The sequence below is a fragment of the Apiospora hydei genome (assembly GCF_038363865.1).
Source record: "Apiospora hydei strain CBS 114990 chromosome Unknown utg000006l_segment0_segment0, whole genome shotgun sequence".
In the NCBI taxonomy this organism is placed as follows: domain Eukaryota; kingdom Fungi; phylum Ascomycota; class Sordariomycetes; order Amphisphaeriales; family Apiosporaceae; genus Apiospora; species Apiospora hydei.
This window is the reverse complement of record NW_027117365.1, coordinates 3,882,019-3,901,959: the sequence shown is the minus strand read 5'-3', so window position 1 is coordinate 3,901,959 and position 19,941 is coordinate 3,882,019. Positions and strand designations below refer to the sequence as shown.

General features: G+C 53.6%; 6 protein-coding genes across 6 annotated transcripts; 4 read left to right on the top strand and 2 right to left on the bottom strand.

Moving 5' to 3' along the window:
- Nucleotides 1-1,767: 1,767 nt before the first annotated feature.
- On the top strand, nucleotides 1,768-2,861 carry PG997_008448 (uncharacterized protein; the record flags this gene model as incomplete). Its single annotated transcript, XM_066812763.1, has 4 exons — nucleotides 1,768-1,786; nucleotides 1,860-2,076; nucleotides 2,146-2,548; nucleotides 2,619-2,861. 4 exons carry the CDS (start codon nucleotides 1,768-1,770, stop codon nucleotides 2,859-2,861), a joined length of 882 nt encoding a protein of 293 aa, XP_066668105.1.
- Nucleotides 2,862-3,427: 566 nt separating this feature from the next.
- Nucleotides 3,428-4,062, top strand: PG997_008447 (uncharacterized protein; the record flags this gene model as incomplete). The annotated part of the gene is made up of 2 exons (XM_066812762.1): nucleotides 3,428-3,687; nucleotides 3,762-4,062. The coding sequence occupies 2 exons, from the start codon at nucleotides 3,428-3,430 to the stop codon at nucleotides 4,060-4,062; spliced, it is 561 nt and encodes a 186-aa protein (XP_066668104.1).
- Nucleotides 4,063-5,239: 1,177 nt separating this feature from the next.
- Nucleotides 5,240-7,089, top strand: PG997_008446 (SPRY domain-containing protein; the record flags this gene model as incomplete). Its single annotated transcript, XM_066812761.1, has 2 exons — nucleotides 5,240-5,700; nucleotides 5,766-7,089. The coding sequence occupies 2 exons, from the start codon at nucleotides 5,240-5,242 to the stop codon at nucleotides 7,087-7,089; spliced, it is 1,785 nt and encodes a 594-aa protein (XP_066668103.1).
- A 667-nt stretch (nucleotides 7,090-7,756) lies between these two features.
- PG997_008445 (RING-like domain protein) lies at nucleotides 7,757-9,050 on the bottom strand (the record flags this gene model as incomplete). Its single annotated transcript, XM_066812760.1, has 2 exons — nucleotides 7,757-7,980; nucleotides 8,066-9,050. 2 exons carry the CDS (start codon nucleotides 9,048-9,050, stop codon nucleotides 7,757-7,759), a joined length of 1,209 nt encoding a protein of 402 aa, XP_066668102.1.
- Nucleotides 9,051-9,763: 713 nt separating this feature from the next.
- PG997_008444 (DNA repair protein Nse1) lies at nucleotides 9,764-10,774 on the top strand (the record flags this gene model as incomplete). Its single annotated transcript, XM_066812759.1, has 1 exon — nucleotides 9,764-10,774. One exon carries the CDS (start codon nucleotides 9,764-9,766, stop codon nucleotides 10,772-10,774), a length of 1,011 nt encoding a protein of 336 aa, XP_066668101.1.
- A 1,052-nt stretch (nucleotides 10,775-11,826) lies between these two features.
- PG997_008443 (Xylanolytic transcriptional activator) lies at nucleotides 11,827-14,753 on the bottom strand (the record flags this gene model as incomplete). The annotated part of the gene is made up of 4 exons (XM_066812758.1): nucleotides 11,827-11,970; nucleotides 12,040-14,170; nucleotides 14,233-14,353; nucleotides 14,405-14,753. 4 exons carry the CDS (start codon nucleotides 14,751-14,753, stop codon nucleotides 11,827-11,829), a joined length of 2,745 nt encoding a protein of 914 aa, XP_066668100.1.
- Between the last annotated feature and the right edge of the window lie 5,188 nt (nucleotides 14,754-19,941).

Sequence of the window (19,941 nt, the reverse complement as noted above, 5' to 3'; positions counted from 1 at the left end):
TACCATGAGTTCTAACATACTGCAATCATAAAGTGAAGGCACCAAATGGGCCAAGGCAAGTGCTATTATCACGGCATAGGAAGAAGACGCATATCAGTAGAAGAGGTTTCTGATTCTTGAACCGACCTCGACGCTTGCTACACCGCCGACCATTCTCAGCTTGGGCAAACCGAATACAGATTCGCAAGAATAAAGGCAGACCAGACTGAGAGCCCGGGCAGCGCATTGAGGTATTAGGTAAGGACCGAGATAAATATAACCTACCTAACCTGAGGAGACGGCAAAGTATCTAGCCGCGTTGAGCCGCTGGGATTAACATTACTAGGAAGTCGAGGGCAACTCGACCCGGCTTGAAGTGCGAAGTGCGAAGTGCGGGTGCTGGGGTGGCATAAAGTGGGGTGTCGGCCGGAGGAAGTCCTCCTTGCAGTGAGAGTGAGTAACCCTGGAATCTCCAATCTCCTCACCGAGAGGAGGACGACAATTGCTTGCATACAGCGACGGAAACGACCCAAGGTGCCCATTGACCAAGTGCAGACGCCAATTGCTTATTTGCTGCGTAAGGCGTTCCTCCGATTCCGACTCAATTGACCGAGTCTTCTGGGCTCTTGCAGGAGAGCATATTGGCTTGTTGCCACTACTCTGAAATACCTACCAGCCACATGCAGCTGTAGATCCCTTTAGCCAAGGCTCTTTCTTTCGATGCTAGCGACGCGCAAGAAGCGCTACCGTGTTTCTGATATGTCGAATTCCACCCTCGTGATACTAAGAATAAGTAGGTAGCTGGACTTGTTGGTTGCCCAATACGATGATCTCGATCGCTTCCACAGCAGGAACCCTGCCCGTCCGTCTGTCCTTGCCTGTTCCTTCGCGGCCGCGGCCACAGTCGGCAAGTGCAGGAGATGCAGCCAAACATCCATCACAACTGGAGTCACCTTGAGTGATATATCTTTTCCTGGTTTCAACCTGGCGCATTGGCAGTGATCTACAGAGGCCGCCGATGACGATGATGGGCCTTGGTGTCCATATATGCAATGTTTCCAGCAGATGGTTCGATTCGAGTCTGATACACGCCCCACTCCAATGCGGGAGCCGTCCGAAATAACCAGGGGGCCTAGTCGCCTCGTCGTTAGGTAGCTTGAGAAATACATGCACATACGGCCCGCAGAGCTCAGATGGTTTCGTCTGATACAAGAGTCTCAAAGGAGACCGGACGTCCTGATCTCTCTCTTCCTCTCTCTCAGAGTCTAATGAGTCTAGTTGCTAGCGGCCTACCGTTCCTAGACTATATCATGTCATCATGGTATGTGTACTCCGTGACGAACGAGGCTTACGACTACACGTCGCCCTCAACGTGATACCCTCTGAGAGACCATGTGTGGCTGTAGCCTGTTCGTTCACCCAGGTAGGTGCCCTTACGGACGTCATACCCGTTGCCTTCCCCGCAGAGACGCCCCATTGCCGCCTGCAGAAGAGGAGGAACGTGTGTCTGCATGGCTGCTACCCCACCACCCTAGCATCATACTGAATACATATCTACATACATACATACATGCGTACATCCATAACCAAGGTACCACTTGCACCTGTCTCAGATGATCTCGCTAATAGGTAAATAACATTGTTGTTCTAAGGCCTTTCTCTCTTTCCTCGTAGCACTTTATTTTCCGAGCATCTTTGTTTTCTAGCTACTACTTGTTTTACCATTTTTTGCAGGACACTTTTGCCCTTGATCCTGACATCCCCAAGCCATCGAAGCGCCTGTTCACCATGGAGCGCGTTCACCAGAGTATGTACTTTGTGCCCGTTTTCCTGGCGTATACGTATGCAGAGCATGCATAGCTAACAACTCGCTCCTCCAGTCAACCCATTCGCCAAGCGCGACGATCACAGCAAGAGGTCGATTATTCTCTACAAGACCCTGACCACTCTATCATGGCTTCTGGCCCTTGTGGTCACCTTCTACTACACTTTCAACAAGCCCCATGATGGCTCTGGACATCGCGGTTCCATCTGGCACCAGAACGGAGACCATCACACGGCATTCCGAATGAACAAGATCATTGCCAGCATCTATTGGTGAGTACCAGCTTCATCGGCAGCAAGGACTTGCCCGAATAGCTTCAATATACTTACACCACATCCCAGGCTCGTTCTGTTCATCCTGCAGGCTGGCTACATCGCCCACCTGTTCTCCGGCAATGTCGAGACGAGGACCCCTGCCTGCGCCGTCGGCAGCCACTTCATCCTCAACAACCTCTTCCACTTCGCCTTCGTCATGCTCTTTGTCCGAGGCCACTTTGCATGGGCCGAGGTGATGCTGATCATTAACTTCATCAACCTGACGTCCCTGTACTTCCGACACGTCGGCTACTCACGCTTCATCCACGAGCCCGTCGTCTCGGGCCCGCTCGCGTGGACCTTTGTCGCCATCTACTGGAACGGGGCTATCATGGTACCGCATGCTACATCTCTCGTCGCTCGCATCTTCGGGAATGTCTTCATCTGGTCCATTCTGGCTTATGGCCTGTTCTTCATCGTCATTTACAAGGTAAGTTGCAGAACAGCAGACGCACTTTCTTCTTCCATCCGTGCATGTGCGCTGACAATTAGTCTCTTAGGACTACACCATGGGCTTCAACTTGAGCGTTCTGGCGGCTGCCATTGGCGTCGCACAGTTCTTCCGCCAGGTCATCGCATTCCAGTGGATCTTCGCCTTCACCATTATGGCTGTCCTGTTCGTGGCCACCATTGCCATCGCGGTCCCGGCCTCCGCCGGAAGAGACTATCGATGGAGACGGCAGGCGCAATCCGCGACGGCACCAGCTGACCGCGAGAGAGCTCCTCTCCTCGCTGACAACTAAGCGCTTCATATGCCGGGTTTTGCTCCAGCTACTGGAGCCGGACGGACCGTGGCATGGGCCCTCCCTGGCACTGACCCCGGGTTAGCCGCCGTGGGGAAACAAAACACAAGACACCAAGTTTTCGGGTTATTCCAGAAAAAAGTGCGTTCGAATGTAATGGCGTTGAGTCCATGGGCATGAGATATCCTTCTGGATCGCAGGATCCACCTGACTGGCTGATGTTGGTCAGGCTTTGCATGTTTTGTCTCTGTATTAAGGATCGTAGTTTGAGTGTTGTAATCACTGCAATTGATGAGATAGTGGTTTATACAACTTGGGAATCCTGTCGTTAATGGAATGTGGTTTGTTCAATGCCTGGTAAAAAGACTGAGATACGTGCTGTGTGGAACGAGTGTTCGGCGCTTAATACTGGATCCGGATTCCGTCGTCAAAGCTTCACTCCAACTTGCAAAATACCAAAGTAGGAAATATACACCTTTCTAAGCCAACCAAACCGAATCAGGGCATAGTCTTGGGGCCAATTTGGCGAGGGCCGTAGCATACTGCGAAACAGGAATTGGTCTATCATGTCTATTCTGGGCCTCGGAAATGACGTCTGCCACATCCCGAGGATTTACAGGATCTTAACCTCCTGCCATGCACAGAGGTTCATTACCCGTGTGTTGACGGCCGAAGAGCGTTCGGAGCCTCGACCTCAAGCCTTGCTCCGGTGCATCGGACCGCGCCCCTCCTCGCGATTTGACCAGTCAGACGCGCCCTGGGCTACCGGGGCGAGCGACAACCGGATACCCAATGTTTGGAAAGCCGCTGTATTCATGGCGGGCCGGTAAGTGCACATGTCCACGCCCTCCCGCCCTTCTCCCTCCTACCATGACAGCCCAGTCGACTAACTTGACGTAGATTTGCGGCCAAGGAGGCCGCAATCAAGGCGCACTCTTCTCGAAGGTTGACGTTTGAGGATATTCGCATTGTCCGCACCAGGCCAGCAGCGAGACCTTTGAAGGGAGTCGATGATGAGAAGGACCGGGAGGAGGAGGCCGGGCATGGTGATGGGACAAACGATGCTGCGCTGTCGAGCGGCCCGCCCGTGGCAGTCATCAAAGGCTACCCGCCGGGCCAGCCAGATACGACGGCCATGTTGAGTATAAGCCACGATGGGGATTACGCCGCGGCGGTGTGCTTGTCAGTGCAAGGGACATAGCAGTGGTGGGAAAAGGGCTCCTCCCTGCCTTTGATGATGGATCTTCGGCCTGTTGCATCACGGACAGGACAAGAACAAACGGACTAGAGGCAATGGTGGATGTGAATGATAGGTTCAGCTTTGTATACATCAAATGATTCGGTCAACAGTAGGTAGTAGCAGGGCACAAAATGGGCATCCATCGCAACCCAAGAGCGGCCTGCTGCATATCTGAAAGTTTTAGGCAGCAGGTGCAAACTGGTCCGCGGGAAAATCTTCGGTGGCTGCACTTTGGTCTTCTTCAGTGAGCATATTGAATGGAACGCTTCTTAACTCTACCTTTCTACCTGAACCCACCTGCCGCTCTTGCCTTTTACTTTCGACAATGCTGCTGATGCATTTCTTGCAGTGACTGTTGCTTTCTCAAGCTTTGCACATCGTGGCCAATCTCGTTCTAAAATTCTTCAATCCCTTCAAATGTCATATATCCGATCTGAAGCAACTCCAATCACTCAGTCGTTCGCCCTGACTTCTGCTCTCAAAGAAGACAAGAATAGAGGAAACATTTGCGCGACAAACGCCACAATCTCCGGCCTCCGCCGTCATTTGCGCGACAAAATCAAAGTCACCAGAATCTCCGGTGACCTTAAAAGTACCGTGCAGCTTATCATATCCTCAATCCAATCCTACAATGCCCAGACTAACTGGAGGGATGTCCTACAGTCATGAGAATTATTCATGTAAAGCGTACTCATGTCTCGGCGACAAACATAGCGATCAATAGCAATCACCAAATCATCAAGCCTACTTGATTCCTGACCTGGTGGCGCAATGGTAGCGTGTAGCACTCCTAAGACTTCAACGAGTCAATGCTGAGGTTGTGGGTTCGAGTCCCATCCAGGTCGCAAATTTTTGACAAAATTTCATGTATTTGTCCCTTATGATCTTTTTGTCACATACATGTAAGTAAGTACCTGATGTTAAATGTAGTGTGGTCTCCTTCAGTTTCTGAATAATCCTTTATACGGAGGCTGTAAGCTTTCCAGGTTTTTTAATTGAAGAGTAAAGCCACTTTGTATGCGCCACAGTAGCTGAGGTAGACTATGTATCTTTTGTTACTTCCCTATTGGAGCCTGTCGACATTGTTCTGAATGCCCATTGTATTTACAGCTTTGTACCAGCAACCCGCTTCGTGACCATGGCGACCGAGGCGGACTCTCAGAAGAAGGAATCCCTTTCGAGGGCGTCCAGCCCAGCTGTCACGTCCCTCCCTCAAAAACGCGCCCTCGAGGACGACCACGCGCCATCGGTCTCGTCACCGTTAAATCCGAATCCCGACGTGAAGCTCACCAAGAACCAGTCGCAAGACGACATACCAAGCATGGGCCCAGGCAAGCGGACCAAAAAGGAATCGCTGAAAAAGCGCGAATCCAAGGGCGTTGCTGGCGGCGACAGCGCCAGAGCCACACCGGATCCCAAGCACAAGAAGGAGGAGACACCACAACCGCAGTTGGGCAGCGAGTCGTCACCCTTGCGATACAAGCTTGCGCCGCCGAAACCGTCCGATTTTGAAGCAGCTCGCGGGCCTGTCTTCACCCACCACCATGCTGTCCTGGCGCCGGATGGAACCTCCATCGACTTCTACGAGACCTCGGAACAGTGAGTCGCGCAGGAGGAGCTCCGAAGCACTCAAATGGTCCCAACCGAACTGACACCTGGCGCAGTGTTTACAATAAGAAGAATTTCCACTACCTTCACTGCATAGCCGATCCGCAATTCCCCTCGTCCTTCTACTACCGACAGACCGAACCCGAACCCTACGGCGCGCACATCAGCTTCGAAGATGCGGCGACACACATGTACCTGGACCAGTCCGGCCGCCACATCACGACGGACAAGGGTTTCCGGATGGCGCGAGCCAACATTGCCGTGCGAGAAGGCCGGTGGTATTGGGAGTGCAAGATCACGCGCGGCACAATCCCGAAAACGGAAGAAGGCGCAAAGCTCGAGTCACACGGCCACGTGCGCCTGGGCTTTGCGAGACGGGAGGCGTCTCTCGATGCGCCCGTCGGCTTCGATGCCTACAGTTACGGCATCCGCGACGTCGAGGGCCAGAAGGTGCATATGTCGCGGCCCAAGGACTTCTTCCCGCCCGGCGAGGACATCAAGGAAGGAGACGTGATCGGGCTGGAGATCCAGCTGCCTTCGGAAAGCCTCCACCGGAAAGTAGTGCAGGGACAGTACAATCCGGCCGTCGACCTGATCGCCGAGGAGAGCTCGAGCGCGGAGGGCCCGAACATCGTGCGCGACCGCATCCCGATCCGGTTCCGCGCGCACATCTACTTTGAGAAGATCGATTACCACACCACGAAAGAGCTGGAAGATCTCATGAACCCTTCGCCCGTGGGCGCCTCGGGCTCTGCGGGCAGCGCCTCGGCCGAGGCCCCGAATCCGAACCACCCCGTTGCTTCATTGCGCACGTTGCCGAAATCGTTCATCAAGGTCTACAAGAACGGTGTGTTCATGGGCACCGCTTTCGAGGATCTACTGGCTTTCCTACCACCGGCCTCAAAACCGCAAGCACAGGTTGGGGCGAGAGAAAACATGGATGACGGCATGCTGGGATACTACCCTGCCATCAGTGTGTTCCGGGGAGGTGCCGCCGAAGTCAACTTCGGACCGGATTTCTGGTTCCCGCCGCCCGACTCCGAGGGTTCACCCACAACCAAAGGGGAAGAGCCGGCCGAGGCCGGCGGCGGCGATGACGTGGCAATGACCGGAACCGAGGACGACACGGTGACAGTGGCGCCCGTGGTTACCAAGAAAGAGAACCCGGCTGCCGAAGGCCCAATGCAGCCGTTAGCCCGGCGGTACGACGACCAGATCGTCGAGGACATTGTGGCCGACATTGTGGACGAGGTCAGCTTCTGGATGCAGGACGGCGGCCGCGTGATAGATCGTACTGGAGGCCGAGATGAGAAGGCCGATGTCACGGTGGGCGTGGCGCCTGGACAGGAGGAGATCAAAGAGCTGGTCCAAGATGATTAAAGCGATAAATTTTGACTGGCAAGCTAGGAGCGATGTTGATATAGTTCGACTGAGTGCGTGAAAGGGAAGAAAGCACTACTGCCTGGTTGATCACCAATGATACCCATGAAACCACAGGCGAAAAGCAGGATCAAGTTCTGGCTATAGAGCAATATGGTCGGTAATGCAGCAATGACAATAATCTTTGCTATTTGGATTGGCAGTTTCTGGTGTCCCATGGCATCTGCCAGTAAATATTGACCCCTTGTTTTATGCTTGGTGATGTATGGCCCAACTTCGGCCTCCTTTATGATTTTTCGTCAATACCTACCGCCTGGTAAGGCGCGACACATACAGCGATGGAGTACTTAGTAGAGCCTGGTACGTTTAATTGATCTACAAAAGGGACAGATTGGGGGGCTTAAGTTTATTCTATAAGGCTTATTTATGCAAGAGCACGATCAACATGATTGAGATAAAAGGTCTTTGTATTAACACCATTATTCCTAACATCATCTAGGTGACTTTGCAAAACGTGTAGGAAGCCACAGACGGAGTATATGCCATCTACGGGGAAAAGCAACCATTCTTTCCTAGCCTGGCCGAAAACCTACAAAACAACTCTACCTAAAATATCAGAGCCATCATCAATGGGTATCGTTCGTTCCGTACAAATTCATTAAATCGTTCATTTGTTCTTCTTGTTCTTCGACGAGGATGCGGCAGTAGCCGTCCTCTCCACCTGGCCACGTTTCTCCCGGCTCCGACGAGGGCTCGGCGCGGGCAGCTGGGGATCATCAGGGAGCTCCTCGATACGTGCAGAGCCGTCAATTGGGTCCCTCGCAGCAGCTTCTGCTTCGAGGCGGACCTCGCGGCCACGTTTGTGGCAATACCATAGAGCAGATAGGAGCACTAGGGGAGTGGTGTTAGTAATGTGCATTGCGTATCGATATGAGATAACCAAGGGTGGCGGGGGGGGGGGGGGGGTTGAACTTACAGAACAGTGCAAGACTCCAAATAACGTTGGTACCAATAAAAGCTGGCCACCTAACCTTCAGGGCGTTCACAATACCCTTCAGAAGGCCCACGACTGCGCCAGGCTTCGTAACCAGGTCCTGGAGACTCTTGGGCGTCAAGAAATTCTTGGCTGCATCCTTGAGGCCGCCCTTCTTAGCCTCTTCGGCGCCGAGTCCCTGTGCCTCAGCAGCTACGGCCAAGAGCTCCGGCGCTAACGTCGACGTCAGCTTGTTAGGCAACGTCGTCACCAGCTTCTTGAGCGAGCTGGGTAGCTTCTCGTAGTTCCTGGCCAGGGTACCGTCGCGGTCGTCGAGCAGCGCGGTCAAATCGCCGTAGGCTGTGGGCACACCGTTGACCAGGTCCTTGAGCACCAGGTTGAACTTGCGCACCATCTCGCCCGAGTCGGCGGACAAGCTGAAGACCTTGTTGTTCTTGGCCGAGAGGTCGAGGTCATCGAGGATGCGTGTGATGTCCGTCTCTTCGCGGATCACCTCGCGCTCCGTTACAGGTGGCACATTCTCCGGCTTGAGGCCACTGTTGGCCGTTGGCCTCACACGCTGAGAGAGATTGCGCCCGAGAGTCGTGATGGTGGCAAAGCGCTTCGGTTTTCCAGCGGCGCCATCTGACTTCGGGTCTGCATATTGGCCTTTGCCTTTCCCCTTGGCGCCCTCTTTGCTCACAAAGCTTTCAGTATCGCTGTCCCACTCGATGGTGGGTGTCTTGATGCGTGGTGGCAGGGGCGGTCGCACCGACTCATCGTCGTCCGGGTCCTGCGATGTGAGGCGCTCCAGAAACCGCTCATCCTCTTCGCGCAGCAGCGGAGTACCGACGGGCTCTGAGATGACCTTGGGGGTTGGCGAGGCAGCGCCTTGGTGGGCATCCTCATTGGCAGACTCGACACGCTCCTTCTCGGCCTTTTCAGCCCGATGCTTCTTCACTTTCTTGTAGGTGAAGTATTCCAGCATGTTGAGGTGTGGCGGGGCTGGTTGGTGACAGGAAATGACGTAATCCGTCGGCTGGTCTTGTCTTGTCTTGAAGGAGTAGAGATGAATGAAGATAGTTTGAATGGAAAGAAGGATCAAACAGTTTGCAGCAAGAGCGTCCAGTCGACTTCTCTTATGGAGCTTGCCTTTTCTTAAGCGCTTTGTTGGGAGGCCTACAGGCTACTGTCCCCTACTCAGCTCGCAGCGCATGACCAAGGCCTTGTCAACTTGTTTCGACTGGCTGCTGGAGCTTCACATGCAGTGGCTATGTCATCTGTGGCGAGAGCTTGTCGTGTGTCGTGCCCAAGCCGGCAATCTAGGCCCGTCCTTTCCCTCTTTTCCCTCTTTTCCTTGGCGCAACTTCCCCACATTAGCCCGGCACTTGGGCGGTAGCTTCCGACTACGCCACGACGACCCCTCGGTTTGTGGCGGTACCTTCCCTCTTGGGTTATGCAAGCAATTGTGCTCAATTGTGCTTGCTCAGAAGCCTATTAACGCGCCTGCTTGTGCTCAAAACGCGTCTCACCAGCAACCTTGGAGCCCTAGGAGCAGCTCGATCTTCAGACTCCAGGTTGCTGGATTTTTGGAATTTCTTCCTCTTTGGCCATCTATCTAGTAATTGATCAAGCTGCATCACTCAGAGTAAAAACAGCCAAGCCCCAATACACAGGCCTACTAGAATCAATTAGCCCATGATGGAGGGAGACGGGGAGTACACCGATGGCAACCGTGCCTTCGTACAAGCCCTCATGGCCCGTGGTACCATGACGCTACAAGAAGCAAAGCCCGTTCTTGCCAGCATCCTGACGGTACAGGAAGGGGAGCTTGTTGATGCTGTTCAGATCACCCAAGAGATTTTTGACTCGTATCTGTCAGCAGCCCAGGAAGCGCTGTCGAGGCTCGACTACGACATCAAGAACATCATGCACCAGGTCACCAAGGAGCGTGTATGGGCCATTGTCAACACCACATCCGACGCCATGACCCAACTGGCCACCGTACACTCCGCTGAAGAAATAGCATTTGTTAAGCGCGTGCTGGACGCCATGTTCGACAAGTACAACTCGCCCCGCCTGGAAGCCATGTTCCTGGACTCGATGCAGTACCACAAGTGCTGCCGGGCACCGGCGGCAGTGCCGGCGGCAGGAGCCATGGAGGACGAAGGAGAAGAGAATCAGCCACAGCAGTCGCAGCAGCTCCGAGGACTCAAGTCATCCGAAGCCGAGGCGATGATGCAGAGCATGGTCAGCCAGGGCTGGTTCGAGCACAGCGCCGAGGGGTTCTACTCTCTGAGCCCGCGCGCCCTGATGGAGCTACGCTCCTGGCTCATCGACACCTACAACGACCCGGACGCGGAGCCCGGTGAGTGGCAGCGCATCAAATTCTGCGAGGCATGTAAGGACATCGTCACAGTGGGGCAGCGCTGCGCCGAGCGCGACTGCAATGTGCGGCTGCACGATCACTGCGAGGAGGCCTTCTGGCGCACTAAGCGTGAGAAGAAGTGCCCAAAGTGTGCGACCCCCTGGGATGGCAAGCACTTCGTCGGTGAGAGGGCCGTGACCGAGACGGCGGCGTACCGAAGGAGTAAGGGGCATCGAGGCAGTAGGGCTGGAAGGAGCAGTGGCTTGATGGAACAAATCATGGCCCCTGATGAGGAGGAAGAACAGGAGGGGGAGGAGGAACAGGAGCAACTTGAAGACGAGTGATACGACTTTGGACTATTGCCAAGTCAAGCCCAGTGACGTCCCGTTTCTCGATGGGTTTCCTGCAGCCTATTTCGACACTGCAGAGCGACAGACCGGCCTCATTACTAGGCACGCATACTGGCGCAGTGCCCGTACTTATTGGGAAATATTGGACTAGAAGCGACCTGCATTCTGTATTTGGACGCTGCCTCCCCTTGGTCCATATCATTCGAGCATGTTGGGATGAAGGAAAATCCACTGGATCGACGGACTGAGCCGGGACAGTCGTCACAGCGCTATGTCCTCTACACAGCCGAGATAGCTATTCTCACCACCCCCACCCTCTTGTGACTATGGTCAATGCAAGAGGAAAGGCCAAAGCGACATATTCTGTACTATTTGCATTGTACTGTACTATAGAATATGACAGATGCAGTGTGGAAGCGTAGCTTGCTTACCCATGGTTCTGCGCCTTCAAATCAAACGCCGTAAAAAGAAATACCGAATCTTCAGCATTGCCAGCAAATGATATCCATGGTGTAAGTGTTGAGAACCATGACGTGGATGCAGTGGTCAGGATAGAGGATCCCAAAGTATATGTATATATGTGCATATCCAACATTAATCGTTACCATGTAAGCATTCCTCCATCGTATTCATACGCGTGCAATGCAAGGCACTCCTTACGAGACGTCGTTGCTTCGCTTCCGTTGCCCCCCTTTCTGCAAGTTGCAAACCAGCCTTTTTTGTTTTCGCACCCATCCCAACCCTGAAGAAACCACCCAAGTCGCTCGCAGTACATATACACACCAAGCAAGTAAAAACAGCATCCCCAACCCTCCAACCCCAGGCCTGAAATGCTCGATTTGAGGATGGAAAAAAAAATACACAAACCCCGTCCTCCAAGTCAGACAATAGAGAAATCGCTCGGATGATGAATAAGAATCGGCGGGCAAAAGCAAATAGGTATCACCTCCCATCTTCCCGGGCTGATCTGACCATCGGCTTCGACAAAAGCGAAAAAGCGGAAACCAATTACATCCATCGCCCACTTGCGCGACATCAACTCCTCGCTAAAGCGCCAAGCCAGTACCGTCGCCAGTCCATCGGTACAGCGCCAGCAGTTCCCGTCGTCGTTGATGTTGCTCGTGCAAGTCCTCGGGGACACGACCGCGGACCTGAGCAAGCGCGCTCCGCATCACTTTACTAAAATTGCGCTGTCGCACCAAGTCAGTAAATAAGCTATGATTTGCACATCGGTGTGATAATGAAAGGGGCTATCTTACCTGATATTCGGTGCTCAGTGTGACCATACACGCTTCGTGGGCGCGGATGATTGTCTCGCATGCTCGGACCACACTGGCCGAGGCCTCGAGTTGCAGCTTGTCGGCGATGAGGAGCAAAAGGAAGGACCCCTGGAGCAGGTAAATGCCGAAGAAGAAGGGCATGAACTCGAGGCCCGGATCGAACTCGAGAATGTTGCTGATGGCCTCGGCGGCAGAGACTGCGTGCCCGGTGGCTGTGATGAACCCCTGAGACGAGATCCATAGATCGTTGTCGTCCAAGAGATTGATCGGGTCCCATTTCCCGGTAAGCAGTATGTGCAGAACGTGCATGACATGAGTACCATAAGACATGACGATCCGCGTTTGGATGTCTGATTCCGTCATTCGCGATGAGTTGGTTCGAATGGACCGCACCGATACCGTGTCGAGATGGTCGAGCTCGCTGGGCATCTCCAATGTTGCCGACTGCTCGTTCTTGTCCTCGGCGCTGGATTGGAAATGCTGTTGTTCAAACTGTTTGAGACTGCGCTCATACATTTCTAGGTGGCGGGTAATCTCGGCGGCTTGGTCGTCCCATTCTCGTGCAGACCGGAAGCCCACGCCAAATCGAGGATGATTGCGGGCGTGGTGGAGATCTACGATCTCGCCGAGGATCGTCATCAGAGGCAGAAAATACCCGAAAATGCTATGGCCTGTACACTCGAAGTGAGGGCCCCGTACTCGCTCGCCCGGTAATGCTGGGTCGGTGACGTTGGATTGAAAATTGCCGTTCTGCCATTCGGTATCGTCCATGGGCTGCATTAGCCCTTCGCACTCGATATCGAGTAGGAATAGCGGTCGGTTATAGCAGAGGGCCAGGTGTCGGTCGACGATATAAGTGAGCCACCAAATGCGTCGACGCTCTTCCCGCTCCTCATCCGTCACCGCACCCGACGCGATGTTGCCCCCGAGCTCGTCCTCACCGTCATCACTCGTGTTTATCCCATTTCCATCCTCGTCTGTCTGCCCCATTGACGCGCTGAGCGGTAATTCTCTCCCCAGCTTCAGTTCCCGGGCAAGCGACCACGCAGCATTCCACCACCGTAGGCTAGCCCCTTTATACTCGCTTGCGGAGACAACTGTGGCCAGATGGATGTACGTTATGACATCGTCAAGTGACCCAGCTGCGCCGAATGCTCCAGATTCCCCGCTTAGGTTCTCCAGGCTCATTGACCCCGGCATTGCTACACCCAACCCCCCCAATGCGACCCCGTCGATGGGAGGGCTTGAGACCGGAGAGGCTTCTCCTGATGGTGTATGGATCAGGGGCTTGAGTAGACTGACAGTAAGCTCCAGGAGTTTCTGGCAAATCTTACCACGCGCTGATGGGACGCTCGTAAGGAACGATGCGTCGCTGGTCTGCGCTGCTACCCACAACATGCTTGCTAACAAAGCAGGCTGGCATTGCCTTGGTTTGCTTGGGTGTAGGAACGACCGCTTCCGGAAAACGAAACCCAGGACATACGGCGACATGGGGTGAGCATGGGCGGACGAAGAGCTGGAAAAGTAGAGGTCTATCAGGTCGCAAGCCAAGGATACGGGAATTATGCTGCCCAGGTGTGGAATCAAAGGGTTCAACACTGGGTACCGTAACTGTTGATGATAGCTCGGCGGTGGGATATGTGATTGGTACTGCGCTGGGGGAGACGATATCGACATCCATCCAGGGGAAGTCTCCCCTGCCATGGGGTAAGCGCTCAGAGGACTTGCCGCCATGCGGAAGTTCGCCGAGGGGTTTGTAGCATAGTTTGCGGGGTTCTGTGTTTGGAGTGCGTATGGGATGTCAGGATAATCGGAGAGGTTCGTTTGGCTCGCTCCGTATGGTGTGTGAGTAGGACCAGCCATCATATGTGCGCCCAAGCCCTGTCTATCATAGGGGTTTTGGACATTGCCGAATCCGTTCAGATCTAGCGAGGTAGGGCTGTCCAGGTGGTCGCGGTCCATGGTAGCGTGGTGAGTCGTCAGGTGCGGTTGGTGAGAGCTGATTTCGGCCAAACTGTCCAAGCTTCCGGTCCGCTGGCTCCGTCCTGTCGACTCTTCGTTCAGCTCGTTGAGAGCCTTCTCGCTCGCGGTGGATTGTTGCTCGGACTTGCTGGACGCAGAATTGTCGTGTCTCTGTTCTGTGGATACATCATTATCGCCACTTAGGGAGACTGCGGTCCGCTCTGGGTGGAGGCTGCCGCTGCCTGTGCTGCCGCTTGCTGAGCGAGGTCTTTGCGCGACGCCTTGCCTCGCTTCTTCCTTTCGCGGATGTATTCGCAGCCGAGTCCAAATTCTGGAGAGAACTTAGTGGCCGCCTGAAGCTGTTGCTGGTGCGAATACCTACCGATACAGTGGGCGCAGGGATGTTGCCCATCGCATTTGGTCCGTAGCTGGTTACACTGATCACACGCCCTGCTTATCCTCCTTCTGATCGGACCAGCCGCTCCTGTGGCTCTTGGAGCCTGACCACCATATGGGTGTTGTCGGTGTTTTGGTTGAGGTGCTCGAGCAAGATGAGGCGCATGGACACCTACATGCTGTTGCAGGTGCTGTAAAGAATATTGTGAGCCATGACCAAAGGCATCGAGCCCGGCGGCGTGGAGATGGCTTGTGGGGACGTGAGCGTTGGAGAGGAGTGTGTTAGCAGGAAGAGAGTGGTAGGGGGAGAACCGCTGGAGTGGGTTCGACAGCATCTTTGCTGTGGACGACCTGACCGAAGGTATAAGACTCGGGCGTTGTGATCGCTACGCACTAGAATAGAGTGCGAGGTTGCCTCCAGTGCAAATGAAGTCTGAAATGTACAGTAGTGTCTCAGTATGTAAAGTCGGTCTGAGATTCGTTGAGTGCGAGACCTTGGAGGCTATTTGAGGACCAGAGCTTCAACTATATCTGAGCTTGGCAGGTATGGGAAGCTACTACGACAACGGTACTTGGACGGACCGAAACATATCCTGCGGGGAACCGACATATGAGTATGATTATCAGGCAAGCATAATACAAGACAAAACAGTCCAGGGTGATCAGCGTTGGGCACAGAGGGACGGGACAGCCCCCTTTGTACCAGACCAGGAGGGAATCGACACCATGTGGCCAGACCATGAACGCATGAGGTTTCTGGCAGAGTGACGGGACAGGATCAGGGGTGCGATATTAAGATAGACGTACTATAGGATCTGCCAGATTCCCCAATACACTCTAAGCGGGCCCAGAGGTGGCAGCTTCTTGTTGGAGTAGGGGCCAATCAGGTCTGATGCTGCGCTGCGGTAAGGGAAAGGGTACGGTCCGGAGGTAACGTGAACCAAAGGGTCAAGGGAAGAAAAGAGATGGTGCCGGCCTCAGGACAAGGTAATAAAAAAGGTTTCGACCTCGTAGTCTGAGGACGCCCCTACCGGCCAGAGCGACGGTCCTTGGTCCTTCGTCTGAGGTCTTGGCAGACATACACAGGTAGATGATGCAGTCAGGCGAGGCTGTCCCAGGACGAATTTCGATTGGAGAATGCGAGACCCTGATCACCAAACTAATATCGAGTCGCGCAGGTATATTGACGACATGATATACAACGGTAGAGCGGGAACGGTTGTTGGGCCAGTATGTAGCAGACAAGCCGGCAGGTTGACGCCGTACGTATCCGCGAAACTGTGCGATGGGTTTACCTCGCGACCTGTGGTGTTGTTGTGGTGTTTACGCAGAAGTGGTGGTAAGAGGTATGCAAACCCAGAGTCAATCGATATTCGGCCGACCAACCGCCCTTTTGGACAACAGGGCATGGTCTTCGGGCCTACCAGTACTTGTTATATGGCCCGCTTTGCCCAATTTCTCTGCAGGTTGCAAGAGAAGCCGACTGACTACCTAGGTAAGGAGCAGCAACCCCAGGCACCCCCAGTGCCCGGGGCAGGGATCCAGACTGGAGCGAGCTTGGTCGACTTGACTGGTGGAGTCTGGAGAACTCGAAATGGCCATCAGGCGATCAAGATTGTGTGGAGCACTCCGCCATCCATCTTACAGTCTGGAGTACAGTGTGTCCATCCTGAAGACGCTCGCCACGACTTGACTTCGCTCTCCGCATTCACCACCCGCTTTTCCTTCCCGAAATAGTCGAGCGAGTCATCGGAAAGCCAAGTCGTCCTGTCGGCCTCCTCCAGCCCTCGACTGTGGTAGTTCGCAGGCACCCACAGACAGGGGAAAAGAGAAACGGAGTGAAAGACAGAAGGTTAAAAAGACCGTTAGGCGAGGTCTCGGTCTAGACATGTATACTGTATCATCGACAGTGCAGTAGTGACTTGGACGTACAGCCGCCGTAGTATCATGCTGCAAGTACTTGGGGGCTCTCGATCCCCTCGTGCCGTGCGATACCATGCTGTTCTGCAGAAATCTGTGGGCGCAGAAACACGTTACAGTTCTCCACCTTTCCTCCGAAGCGAACGAGAAGGTTGGATTCTACATTCGGGTTGGGATTTTTTTATTTTTTATTTTCCTTTGGCCCTCTGGTATGGACGAACAGTGCTGGTTCACCGTCCGGAATTGTTACCGCCCAGTTTGCCGACAGGATGGGGAACGCTAAAAGGACCTCAATGAGACGACTGGCGGATTTCCATTAGCTCATGCTATACCGCGCTGGGCAGCTGGGGTAGTAGGTACAAGTAGGCCTTCGTAATCCAACACCCCCCGGCACGGCTTGGCGCAGCGTACCCATGCTTGCCAGTCGCATACCGCTGTTGGCTGGTACCGTTGGTACCTCTCTGCTTCTTTCCAGAATCGATAGAGAGTGATTCCGAACAGAACCCTGGTTTGGTATCGTGGCACGTCGTAAAAGCAGTGCAGGATACATATGTACATGTATGTAAGGTTATGAGTAAGGTAGTAGGCTGCTGGTCATGGTTCTACAACATCACTGGCTTGCTACTTTCGACGACAATAGTTTTCTCTTTTGGACGCGCATATGCTGTCTCGCTTAGCGTCTATCGCAATGTCTAAACAGCGCAAGTCGCCAAGCTTCATCGAATCATGCTGCCAATTCATCCAGTCGTGGTCAACTCAGGCTAGCAGCAGACTTGAGATGGTTAGTTGGGATCGAGAATTGCCGTCCGGCTTGGTTGGTTGAACGGCATAGGCAAGGTGACGTTGGATAAATACTCTGTCTCCTGAGCTCGGTCCGCAAACCAAACCCCATGCCGCGGTTTCTCGGTGGCTTGAGCTGAACTTCTCTTGTTGTCGTCCCTCGAGGGTCCTGGGGTTGGATGCCCAACACTACTTCCCCGCGAACCCTTCCATCATGTCCAGGACAGACTGGTCGAGAAGATGGTGTGAGGCCAGAAACGCCATCAATAGAAGTAGTTCCTTGTCCATCGTAGATTGCATGCAGGTCAACATCAGGGACCAAAATGGTATGGATGTGCCGTGGACAGGGCTCGGCCAACCTGTCTCTGCTTGCTGATCACAGCAAGGTTGACGAACCGAAGTCGAGGATATGTGGGGATGACGCAGGCAAGCACAGAAGCAGGCAGGTGCCGTAGGGTTGACTGCTGCTGCTGCTGCTTACTCGCATTCGAGTGTCATTATGTACATACCTAACCTGCCCTCTTGTTGATCAACCAATATGAGCCCATGACTGACGGCTTTGGCTCTACCTATCATCATTTGGTCAACAAATCAATCAAGACGCAAGCCAAACGCTGGAGGAAGGGTAATTTTCCCAAAACGTGTGTATTGTCCGGGCCTTAGGTTAACGTGGAGTAGGCGGGGTGATGCGACTCCCACCAGATAGAAATCACGGCGCAAAAGGCAGAAGGAGGTACCTCGTATTCGTCCGCTCTTACCCTGTGCTGTGTGTGCTGTATGTTCTGCTTTAGTTAGGCTGGGTCCATGGCAGCTGCTGTTATTTCTTGGTTCGATTTGGTATGCATGTACGTACCTGCGAATCTGAGTAGGTAGGTAGGTATGTAGACAAACACATACTAGAAATATGCATAACGTCGGGGATTGTCTTACTGGCTAGATATGCAAAAGTACTGCTCATAATCGTAATGTTCAGACGCTCTCTTCCGTTGTTTTACTTTTTGATTTCGCGGCTTATACCCAAAGGGGAGCTTTGCACCGCCGACCCAGCTCACCGGTCGCCTATCTTTTTAGTGTGTCCACTCCACGCTCGCACGGTTGGGGGCGCGGTGACTAACAACAGTAGCGCTCGCTGCTAGGTGATGTTAGCGACGTAGGGCATTCCGTTCGAGCGAAATTAGATTGCCGGGCATTGTGTGTGTGTGTGTGCGACGTCAAGCTGAGCGGACTTTCATTGCACTGCTCCCGACCTTGCAGTCCAGCATGCCTGGAGGAGGGTAGGCAAGTGGTAGGCTGGTAGGAGAGGCGTTGAGAGAAGGGAGTTCGGTGACTGGCCACACCGTGAATGGTGCCCTCCATCACTGCCCCTCTGCCAATCTCTTTCTGAACTCGGATCCTTTTCAACGGCCGGCCCATCAACTTCATTCGATACAGTGACCCCCATGACGTGCGCCTCCCGGTTGCCTTTCCGAAAACCCTCTTTAGTGCGACGGTGGCGTACGGCAAGCAGCATATTCCACTCAGTCGAAGACATTGGAATGTAATGCGTCTAGATCACGCACACAAAATCCGTCTGGAAGCTGCAAGAAGCCGTCTTACTTACTCATTTAAGGACCGAGATAAAGGCGAGTTATCATCCCAGCCCCTAACCGTGGTCGCCAGCATCCTTCGTTGGTAGCGAGCGCCCCAGACTGCTACAGTCGTAACGGCCGCCCACTCAAACTCCGCCCCGGTCAGAGGTGATCTAGATGCCTCCTCTGCAGTGCCTACATGGCCTCCATTATTCTGCTCGTGGCGACACCTTTGTCTCTATTGATCGCGAACTCACTGGAATACAGAACTATATCAAGTGTTTTGAACTTGAGACGCTAAACAAATTCCCTATTCGATGCGTCTGTATATTCATCTTTAGGCTGAAATCCTCGTGGCAGACATGCTTAACCCGCCCATAAATACCGAAACTCGATACACGAGAGAGCAATTTGTTTAACGGGGACCTGCAGCTGCACTTCTCAAATAGTACGTCTTGATCAAACTCGGAAGTGGCCCCCAGGAACAAGTCCCTCCTCCTACTCTATCCAGGGCATCTAGGGCACTCTCAGCCTTTTGCATGCCTATCGTTCGAGGGAGCACAGGGATCCAAGGGAGTTTATCAGAACATTTCTGCATTTCGCGTCTTCGGTTGCCTGTCGGTAGCGAGAAGCATCTCCCGCATCTGTCTGGCATTACCCCAGATCCGCTCTCGTGCTTTTCTGGACTCGGGAACAGCCTGGGGAAGCAAGTTTATTCGGGCAGGGATCCCGAATGTAGCTCCTATAAACCATGCTGGCCTCAAACACCGTCTGTCATCCAAGCTAGGTCTCTCCCTCCACCCAACGAGATACAGCAAACCCCAGAGCGAAAAAAGATAAATAGTACCTGGCCTTGTTTCATGATTATATCGTGTACGACGAAAGGAGCAGGCAGCGAATGCCTGCTATTGGCAGAGGCCTCTCCAATCTGCCTTCCATTCAACAGACAGGAACTGGATGGAATGCTATCTCCCAGCACTTTGGTTCGGATCCCTCCTGCCATCGCAAATGTCCAGATTTGATGCTCGTACTTACCTCGAGGTCCTCCTTATACCTCCTACCTCTTCTCCTGCCTTTCGAACTTGGGCAGTTTTTCAACCACAGCCTCTGTTAGCACCATGATATGCCCAAAGGAAAGGGACAATGGGCTGTAGGTAGAGTCGTATTGTATCCTGGGCTAGCTGTTCTCGCATGGGTTGCACGACCATTCACGGCCCAAGCCGCCGGGCGACCTGACACGGTCATCTGCATCCAG